We start from the raw sequence: 11,023 nt of genomic DNA on the forward strand, positions 1-11,023 counted from the left end.
CCTCACCTGGGTGGGCTCAGGGTTGCTGAGGCCTTTTACCACCACTGTCTGACCCATCCTCTTCCCTCTCTGATTCCAACAGCTGCCCAGCCCCTCTAGACTTCCCTTAAGATGCAACCAGAGCCTCGGAGGCTGCAGCCCTGGGCACCTGCCCAGGGGATAGGGTCCCGGCAGATAGAAGGTAACCAAATTCCTGTTGGCTAACAAGCCATGATTTGGCCTGAGAAGCCAGAGGACCAGGCAATGAAAACTTCTCAAGTCCCTTCACAGCAGAACTATCTGGGATGAGGACGGCAGCTCATTTACTAGACAGAAAAACTGAGATAAAGGGGAGTGCTTAACCGAGTGGGGTGCAAGAGCACTCTCTGGGAAGCAGCCATTCAAGCTGCTGCTTGTGCAGGAAGGGCAGTTCCCGCAGGCGGCTGAAACAAGCCCAGTGCCCTTGCTCTTCAAGTTGCACACCCCCGCCTCCCTCTCCCCAAACTCTAAGGTGAGTCTTCTCTGGCAGAGGAGGTGCTCATCACATAGCTACTCCGCCAGTCTCTGAGGGCCACGGGAGAGCTCTAGGCTGCTGGGAGCCCCTGAGACCCCGAGGGGCAGCCGTCCCCTGGGCCTCACCTGGCCAGGTTTCCCTGCAGGGGCCTCCTCCTCGCTCTCAGACTCCTCGCTGCTTTCCGAGTCCTCTTCTGACTTCTTGGCCCTGTTGGCTGGGGTCAGGGCACCTCCCCTGACTTGGGGTGCCACATTCCCTGCCTTCCCAGGGGTTGTAGCGGGCCTTTTCCCTGGAGACTCCTTGGCAGGGGCTGGCGAGGCTTTGGCCTGCGGTGGTTTTACCGAGGGTTTCACCTGGAACAAGAGGATGGAATTAGAAGGAATAATCCTTACCCTGGGAGGGTATAAAATGCTTCAAGGTTTATAAAGCCCTTTCCTGATGTTTTTGACCCTCAAACAACTCCCGGAGACAGACATTACCTTTACACCCGTTTTACAGAAAAGGACAAGTGGCTCTGAGAGGTGAACTTGCTAAGGTGAAGAGCAGCGACTGGAGCCCACGTCTGCGTGGCTTTGGGGCATAATTCTCGCCCACTGAGCTCCTCTGCCACTTGGCACACGGGGTCCAGCACAGACAGGTGGCATCTCTCCATCAGGAGAGCCATCCTCGCCTGCCTCTTCAACTATAGTATCTGATCACGTGGTCGTCCCGAGGGCCAGGAGGCCAGGATCTCCACGCCAGTCTTGCTGAGATACCCTGGGCACACATCTTCCCTCTCTGGGCTCTTTCTTAAACTTCTAATAAGTCTGACATTTCCAAGGCAAGTAGTCCCCTACCTCAACCCCTTATCAGTGAGACCTCACCTGACCCTGGGTTTCTGGGGTAACCATCTCCTAGTCTCACTCTTCCTTACTGCTGCTAGAGCCCTGCACTGGCCTCCGGCCCACTGAGCTGAGTGTTTAACTGCTGGTTTCCCAAGGCGTCCTTATGGCTGGCTGTATCTAGGGCCCGAAGGTGGGGGACAGAATGTGGGGAGCACCTGCAGCAGGCCTGGGGTAGACAGGGGTGACGTCTCCACCTTCATGGGTGACTGGGTGAGGCAGGAGAGGTGGGAAGTACTCCAGGCACCATATCAACCCATTCCTGAATCCTGCTGGTTCTCCCTCCCAACCTCTTTCCACTGGGCGCACTGGCGCCAGCATCTCCTGCCAGCATCCAGTCCCTCCACAGTCTCGCCACCTGCATTCTGTCCTCCAGTCCAGGCCACAACCCATGAACTTCATGAAACATACATCAGGCCATCTTACCTACCCCCGAAACCCTACGAAGGCTTCTCGCAGCATGGAGAATACGACCTGAACTCCTATCCTCCTGGTGGTCCCCGCGGCCAGGCGGCAGAGCCGGCTCCTGGCTCCTCTGTCCTCATTTTACATCACTCCCCCACCCCTTTCATGAACTGTAGATCAATTGTTCCTTGGAAGCACCAAGCTCTCTTTGTCCGTCTCTGCCCATGCTGTCCCTCTGTCTACATCATGCTCCTGTCACTGCCCCCCATGGCGTTCTACCTTTCCCTTCACAGTAACCATCACCGCTGTAACTTCTTAGGGACCCTCCACCTCCCCACACAGCAGGAACCGCACCATCTCGCTTACCACTGTACCTAAGGCCTGGCTTTCGGCAGATACACAGTAAGACACGACTCCCTGGTCCCAGTTCAGAGAAGAGACAAGGCCACAGGCGAAAACCTGCCCATCTCTGGCCAAATGTCCAGGCCTGGCGTCTGCCAGTGGGCCCCGAGCCCCCTCAGTGGCCTCAGCCCATTCCCTCTGACCACACCACGGGACGGCCACCCTCCTGTCCCTGGGCCTTGGTGCAGCTTTCTGCTTGAACACCCTCCTCCTACATCCTACATCCCCTTCCTGGTGAAGGCCCTTGTGTACCAAGACCCCGCCCGAATGCCACCTCTCTCCAGGAAGCCTTCCTTTGCCTCACAGACAGGATGGCGTCTCTGCCGACCTTTCTCACACCCAGAGTGCAATGAGCGGCATCCGGCTCCTCTCCCCTCTCCAGGCCTCAGCCTTTCCAGCTCCCAGTCACCCTGAAGCACTCGCTGAGCTGATCTGCTCCCACTCGTCTGTGAAGCCAGGCTCCTGGGAGGGTTCAAGGTTTGCGGAGAGCAACTCCTGAGGATGGTGCCAATTACCTCCACGTCTGTCTCATCGCTCAAGCTGGAGGTGTCCTCGCTGGCGCTGTCGATCTGGCCCGCCGATGCCACTCCTGAGGGATGAACAGGGAAGGCACTGAGGGCCACCCTTTCCAGACCCGCCCGCACTCCGCCATGCCAACTCATCAGAGCCAGGTGCTGAACGCGCGTGCCTTGCTTCAGCTTGTTTTCTTGAAACACCACAGTTGAGGTGTGTACCACTAGTATCTCTACGTTCCTGCACAGTTCTGAGGCCCTGGGAAGGACTATAATAGGTCCTAATACACATGCGCCAGCATCTGATGGCTTAGAAAGTCTCCTTCCACCATCACACTGTGAAAGGTAGGGCAAATGCCTACTGTACACCAATAAGCCTCCGAGGCGGGCCCTTTATCAACCTGAGAGCAACAAACAGAAGATGCTCCACCACCACCCAGGGTGCTCAACTCCCTCGGCAAAGCCTGACATGTCCCTGCAGCCGACTCTCCCTCATCAAGGGGGTGGGGAATTGGTCTGAAGTGGGGGGCCCTCATTGTCATAGAGATAAGCCTCTGAATTCCAGAGTGTCCCAGGGCTTGACAAAGCAGTACCCAGGCCTGCCTCCCACCCCACCTGCCCATACCCAGGGGGCTTCTCACCAGGCTTGGCAGTGGTTCCGAGGGCCGGGACGCTGCTCTCCTCCTCACTTTCTATGAACAGGATGGTATTTGCTGAGGGCCCTGCTGACTTTTTGGGTGACTTCCCAGAGGGGGCGTGGGCCACTGCCTTCCCTGAGGCAGGGTGTGGTGTGGAGTTCACTGTCTTGTTGACTTGCTTGGCCTTTGCCTATAGGGAACAAGTGACAGACACACTTGGGTATGGCCTAGTGAACTAAGAACACAGACCCCATCTGAACCCAGCTCTACCACTTCCTAGCTGTGTGAGTCTGGGTAAATTACCTCCCTAGGTCTCTGTTCTTCATCTTTAAAGTGAGGCTAAAAATGGTGTCTCCCTTACTGGGACACAGTTGTTACTTGCTAAGTGGTAAGTAGCAGTTTCTTGTAATTATCGTCACTACTCCGAAATTATATTTTTACACATTGTTGCTTACGCTCCAGGCAATTTCAGGGACACAATCCTTTACACGTCTGTAACACTGCTTTATGGATTACCAGAAAACGATACTCTCCTTTCTAAGTAGTTTCCAGTCTAGAAAATGCTTTTAGAGCTTTCAGAAACACAAATGTCTTATTCATTACAGTGTCTTACTGCCTCACAGTGCCCGGAACGTAACGGTATCGGCACAGATTTGCAGAGTGAACTGGTGACTGCAGGGATGAAGAGAAGCCGTCTGTTCCACATGCATAAGGTGCCCAGTGGCCCATGGCAGTTGGCATCACCCCATCTTACAGAAAAGGAAACCGAGGCCCAGAGAGGTAAAGACTCACCCAGGTCACACAGCTGGTGACTTAGGCTGCGACTTGAGTCCAGGTTGAGCAATATGCACAACCCTGTCCTTCTCTGACACAGGGGACTGTCCTCTACAGAGCACTGCAACTCCCACAGGTAAGAGCTTGGAACACGGTCCCACTCACCTTGGCTTTTTCTTTCATGTTGGATGGCAATACTGCCCCCACGACTGAGGAGTTGGTAGAAGCCAGTCTTGGGGCTGCAAGACACAAACACCCACTGGATGAACCAGGTGAGCTTTTTCTCACCTAAGAATAGCAGACAGGCTTCAGCTCACCTAACAGTTGAACTGGTGTGGCTGCCTAGTGCTGGATAAGGATCTGGGGCCGTGCCCAGACTGGGGGAAAGAGCTCTGTGGTGCATTAGCCACGTCCAGGTGAGGGAGGGAGGGAGAGGAGCAACACGAAATCTCCACGTCTGCATCCGTGATGGAGTCACAACTCCCTGGTGGCATGAGATGCTGGAGCCCCCCAGAGGAAAAGGACCGGCCCATGGTCCTGCCACATGCTACCATGCAGGCACTGCACAACTCCAGGGGGTGCCATTCCCACAGGCTGCCACGGAGCCCTGAAAGTCGCTCAGCAAGACAGGGGCCAGTGGTCAGATGGCCCGCCCCAGGTCCGCAGAGAAAGCTGCTCGGAATTTAAATGGCTTCTTAGTGGGGAGGCAGCTGAACCATGAGACCACAACCCAGTTAGATGGTGCGATTTCTAGATTCTTAGTGCTTTTACATCTCCTTCAATCTCAGACAGAAAAAGATTTCTAAGATATGCAGCAAAATAAAGATGGCACGATCTAATTCTTTTCCTGGCATTTAACTCCATCTCTTTTTTTAATTATGGAAAATTTTAAGCACATTCCTAAGTAGAGAGGAAGTATATGCTGAACCACCCAGTTCCAAACATTATCAACTTGGGGCCAATTTTATTTCAGTTGTCCTCTCACTCGCCCTTCCCCAATGAGTATTACTATGAAGAAAATTCCAGACATCATATCATGTGCCCATGTGTATTTCAGTATGTTTCTCTCAATGAGGACTCTTTTTAAAAGAATTATGATTCCATTATCACAGCTTTAAAAATTCATTAATATCGAGTAGCAAGAAATTTTACAATTTTACTTTTAAATAGTATGTAGATATGTACGAGTCGTGATAAAAAAATACAGTGAATGTTTAAATTTTTAAAAATTTATTATAGTAAGATATATTGCCATTAACCCCCCTCAAAATACTCCCCACTTGCTTCTAACAAACTTATCCCATAGTTCTTGCCACTTTCTGAAGCAGTTCTGGAAGTCCTCTTTCATGAGTGTCTTTAGTTGCACTGTCGTGGCTGCCTCGATGTCCTGAATCGATTCAAAACATTTAACTTTCATGGTCATCTTGACTTTGGGGAAGAGCCAGAAGTCGCACAGTGCCAGATCTGGTGAATAAGGCAGATGAGGATACACCATAATGTTTTTATTTGACAGAAATTGCCATACCAGAGTGGTGTGTGATATGGAGCCTTTCCATTGTGATCAACAAATATGGTGAATGCTGCTGCTGAGTGCGATCCAATGGAAAGGCAGGGATCTTTAATATGGGAAGCTGTGTGTTAAACCTTAGTAACAGTGTTTGACAAGTTTCAACTTGTTTGGTGCAGTCAGTCAGGTATGAGCTACTGTTGAGAGAAGGTGTGTTTTAAACTGTGCTGTAAATCATCTTCCATCATGACAACGTCCCATGTCACACATTGCTTCTGGTATGGCAATTTCTGTCAAATAAAAACATTACAGTGTGTCCTCATCCACCTAATTCACTGGATCTGGCACCGTGCGATTTCTGTCTCTTCCCCTAAGTCAAAATGACTCAGGACGTCGAGGCAGCCATGACAGTGCAACTAAAGACACTCATGAAAAAGGACTTCCCGAACCATTTTAGAATGTGGCAAGAATGATGGGATAAGTGTGTTCGAAGCAAGGGGGAGTCTTTTGAAGGAGATTAATGGCAATGTGTCTTTTACTATAATAAAAATTTTTTATTTAAACATTCACCATATTGTTTGATCACATTTTGTCATGTATGTATGTATGGGTGGCTATCTGTATGGCTGTACCCGCAAAGGAGAAACTTTTAGGGTCACCTGCCAAGAGATACTTTTAGGGGGTGAAAAAGGAGCAGGGTAGAAGAGGAATCTCCCATTTTTCTTCTAAATGCTTTTGTACGGTTCAAAGTGAACTCATTTTGCATTTGTAATTTTAAGATTAAGCAAGATGCAGAATATATATATTCAGTATGATTGCAAATATTTTAAAAGCACGCTCAGGAAAAATAAATGGAAGAATAATTTGCCAAACTGTAGGTGGCAAGAATATGGGTAACTTTTTCCTGCCTTTTAAAAAAGTAATTTGCATATATTTTATAATGAATGCTCCATAATATATCCTATATTTCTTTTACAATCAGAAGATATATTTAAAAGTTAAGACATTTTACTTTCTACATAAGCAAAAACAACACAGTGCAGAGAAGAATGACCATTCCTCTGTGGAATTACGACTACTGTTGGTGAAAGCACACACAGCCCTGAGAATCTGGGGAGAGGAGGTGTGAAGGCCTCATGGGTCACCCCCGCCAAGGCTGTGAAACCAGAATGCCCAAGACTTACTTGTACATGTCCAAAATGACAGGATCAGCAACTCCGGAAGCAGCCCATGGGCCACACAGAAGAGGGGCCCACCAGCTGCCCTCTCCGAAACCTAGCAGTTCTGAAAATGTGGGCTTCCTTCCACTTTTATTGCAATCAGCTGGGGACTTGTAAAAATGCAGCTCTTGGGCCCCAAATTTCATTGTTAAGGGCTTGTCTGGGGTTTTTTTTTTTTTATCATCGGATCCCCAGCAACTGGGGACACAATGTTTGGCACGAGGAAGGGCTCAAATAAATACTGAAATAGGTATGTAGGCCCTTCCGATCTTCCCCCTTAAAGGTCCTGGTCTTCCCAGGGCTCAGTGATGAAGCTGAAGGTGGGCTCCCCCGGGATGACCCAATATCTAACAGCCTGTTCCCAAAAGGGGCCGGGCCCTGGGCTGAGCCCCCACAAGCACCAATCATGGGGGCCCAGCAAGCAGGGCTCTTACTGGCTTTGGCGGTTTCAGCTTCTGCCTCTTCCTCCTCCTCCTCTGAGCTCTCCGAGCTGCTAATGGGGTCTGACACACGGGTCTTCTTGGCCTGCAGTGCTGCATCCTCCTCTGCCTTCCGCTTCCGGCCAACCTCCGAGGTTCTGCAGGACAAGGGTGATGGACTATAACAGCGGTTCTCAACCTTCCTAATGCTGCGATCCCTTAATACAGTTCCTCATGTTGTGGTGACCCCCAACCATAAAATTATTTTTGTTGCTACTCTATAACTGTAATTTTGCTACTGTGATGAATCGTAATGTAAATATCTTTTTGTTTTCCGATGGTCTTAGGCGACCCCTGTGAAAGAATCGTTCGACCCCCAAAGGGGTCGCGACCCACAGGTTGAGAACTGCTGGACTATACCAACCAGGTAACAAGGGCAACTCTAGGAGATTTGAAAAGAAAGATCTTCCCTCATCATCCCACCCCTCCAAAGGAAATACAAATAAAGAGAGTTTACACATCCATGAAGGCACAGTGTAGACACAATTCTGCATTTTCACTCATTTCATAAAGTGTTTTTATAATTGTCTAATAGACTTCAAAATAACCAGGAATGGTCAGTAACATATAACAGTAGCCAACAGGCATTGAGTGGTAATGTGCTGGCACCTGTAGGCACTTCACAGGGCCGTCCAGGCACCTGTCTTCCCCAGAACTTCTAGCACCTGAAGTGCCCTCTTTCTGGAAGATTCTGCCCAGGTCCTTCTTGTCTTTCAGGCCTCAGCTTCGATACAGCCTCCTCAGAGAGGCCCCTCCCTGGTCATCCCCTCCCCCAAGACATTCTCTGCCCTGTCATCCTGTTTCATTTTCTTTAGAACACTTTTCTCTCTTGTTATTTTACTTACTTCCTGCCTGATGCCCACACTACACAATAAGACCCGGGGAAGGGGGAGGGCTGGCGGGAACCTTTCTCAGCTCACTAAGATCCTTAGCACACAGCATGCGTCTCAACATGTGAACAACTAAGTGACTTGCCCAGGGTCAAAGAGGAAGTTTGGGGCACTGATAGGATAAGCACTCAGATGGCTGAGTCCCTATAACTTTCAAGTATCATCTCCTTTGACCCCACGCTCCCAGCCCAAGGGAGTCACACTGTCTATGCCCCAGGTACTCCAGCTGTAATAGACATTGCTCTGCCACAGTTTGGGACGTGCTGCTCAGGTCCCTGATTCCCAGGCAGGTCACTTGCTGGGAATCTCTTGCTAAAACAGGTTTCGTTTATTACATGTAGCAATTTCTTCTGCCTCTCTTTTCCCAATAAAATGTAAGCTTCACAAGGGCAGGAGGTTTTCCTCTGGTTTGTTCCCAGTCATGTCAAGAACGGTCCTGGCTCACAGAAGGTACTCAGTATACTGGGAGGGGTGCCTCCAATAGTCAGGTATAGCACTTTATTTGCTATTATTATCTTCACTTTACAGATGAGGACATAAACCCAGGGAGGCCAAGTTTGCCCAAGGTCATACAGCTAGTTGCTAGGTTTGAATTTGTCAGGAACCACTAGGCTAGGCTGCCTCTGGTAGGTAGGAGGTTCTCGTCCCACTCAGTCCCGCTTACAGATGAGAGGGGCCAGGGGCAGGGAAGGGCTTGTGGTACAGCTCACTGATGTGGTTTTCTGGGGAAGTGCTGTGAATAACAACCAAGACATCTGGGCAAGTCGGAGAAGGTGAGGGAGAGGAAGTGTGTAACATGCCCTGTGCTCACTTTAGCAGCAGAGGAGATGCAAAGAACTGAGTGTTGATAGGACTTTCCAAGACCTTAGCTCTCCACTGGAAGCTGGGATCCTTTCCATACCATTCCTGCCTCTACTTACACACCTCTCAGGACAGGAAGCTCACCACTCCCACTGGAGCCTGTCTCATTTTTGGATAGCTCTGATGACCAAATGCTTGTACTTAGAAGCTGAAAACTGTGTTCCTAAAGCAGGTACATACAGATCCCACGGCAGTCTCTCAGGGCCCCCAGAGAACACGCCACTCCCTTTGTCTTCCGTGTCCCTCACCTGCCCCTCTGCCATCTCTTTGCCATCCTGGACAATTCGGTATTCTCTATCATTCCTCGTGGGATATCACTACAGGTCCCTCACTCTCCTACTTGGCTGTGGTCAGGCCAGTGCATGGAGAGAATACAATTATCCCCTCCTTCATTTTCACACCATTCCTCTGTTGATATACCCTTGGATTATTTCCCCTTCCCTGAAAAGTAGTTCTACATGTTCCCTGAAAAGTAGAAGTTCTACATGTTTCACAGGCATTTCACACTCAACATGTCCTTCAAGTCTTTCCCTCTAAATCAGGCTCCCTTCCAGCTACACGCACACGCCAGACACCTGGGAGTCGACTAGACTGCCTCTCCAAACCACCCCCAGATCCTGGTTTTATGTATTCCTGGAATCCACTTGCTGCCTCCTGTGATTCCTGTCTCAAGCCCCACCGGCTGTTGCCCGGATGACGATGTCCACAGCCTCGGCCAGTCTCACCAGGCTGCAGGCCGATCTCGCCACTGTGCTTCACCCTTCCATGGCTCTCATGGCTCTTGGGGTAAAGCTCAACTTCTCACTGTGGACGATCAGGTCATGCATGGGGTGGGCCCTGCCAACTGCCCAGCCTCACCTATAATGTGCCCATGGCTACAGGCCTCAGCACCAGCAGATCCCTCCGCCAGGTACATTCCACCTGCTTCTCCATACCCATTGCCTAGTTCATGCCCCCACTCCCTGCAGCTCTCAAATCAAAGGTCACCTAAGGGAGGCTTCCCCTAAAACCCTAAATGAGGTTTATGTGGTTTTGGCACCAGTTACCTTCTTTTTGTAATCCTTAACTACCATTGTAATTTAACATTCGTTTCATTCTTTGATGCATGCCCACTTCCCTGACTCCAATGTCAATTACAGGAAAGAAGGAACCATGTGTGTCTCACTCATGACACCCCCCATGCTTAGAACAGGGCCTGGCATTCAATAAGAGCTTAATGTTTGTTGACTGAATAACAAACTGCCGAGAAGCTTTTGTCCTTATTGTTATTTAATATTGATCACAGCTCTCAATGTCCCCTTCCACTACCAGACACCCACACAAACAATCCGGCTTCCTGTGGGCAATAATGGTGTCCACAGTGGGCTATGGGGACAGATCTTAGACCAGATTAGTATCCTAGCTTAGTCCAAGCTAATAGCTTGGGGTGTCCCTACTCTAATCCTTCAGCCCCGTCAGACTTACTGTTGCCAGTGCGTATAGATGTCCAGAAGGGTTACAGGCTGAGGTGGGAAACTTTTCTGCAGGGAAGTAAAAAGAGAGCAGCAATTAATCCCCCAGCACAGCAAGGGTCCTCCTTGGGCCCAACGCTCCACAACCTCAAGATTTGCACAGATAGGTGGTTGAGAAGGGGTTATTTTGCTTTGGGAAATATGTCTGCTTGGCCCTGCCAGTACCACCCAAACCTTCCAGAGACAAGTAAGGCAAGTATTTCCAGCTAAAACCTTTTAAGACAACATGCTGGTGAGAGGTGCCTTTGAGAGACTGGAGCTAGAATGTTCCAGGCTAGCATTTATCCAGCCCCCAGGCTCCCTGGCACTCTCCATGCTTGCAGGCCACAAGACAGGGCTTTTTCTACCCCTGACCTTTCAAAAGGCTTTTAAAGATCAGGCTGGTCAATCTCCCCGGGACAGTATGAACCACAGCCCAGACACCTGACGCATCCAGGTGGCATGACCACA

At 50.1% G+C, this 11,023-nt stretch overlaps 1 protein-coding gene across 1 annotated transcript in view; it reads right to left on the reverse strand.

Moving 5' to 3' along the window:
• LOC109376861 (treacle protein-like) overlaps positions 1-10,582 on the reverse strand; it is a gene marked incomplete at its 5' end in the record, with an annotated part of 49,023 nt that extends 38,441 nt beyond the window's left edge. The window contains 6 exons of the mRNA XM_019632999.1: positions 619-846; positions 2,697-2,770; positions 3,335-3,521; positions 4,271-4,344; positions 7,267-7,409; positions 10,527-10,582. Of these exons, the coding sequence (XP_019488544.1) occupies positions 619-846; positions 2,697-2,770; positions 3,335-3,521; positions 4,271-4,344; positions 7,267-7,409; positions 10,527-10,582 (762 nt within the window). The remainder of the gene's footprint in view (positions 1-618; positions 847-2,696; positions 2,771-3,334; positions 3,522-4,270; positions 4,345-7,266; positions 7,410-10,526) is intronic.
• Between the last annotated feature and the right edge of the window lie 441 nt (positions 10,583-11,023).

The sequence above is a fragment of the Hipposideros armiger genome, unplaced genomic scaffold, assembly GCF_001890085.2.
Source record: "Hipposideros armiger isolate ML-2016 unplaced genomic scaffold, ASM189008v1 scaffold_1225, whole genome shotgun sequence".
NCBI lineage: Eukaryota > Metazoa > Chordata > Mammalia > Chiroptera > Hipposideridae > Hipposideros > Hipposideros armiger.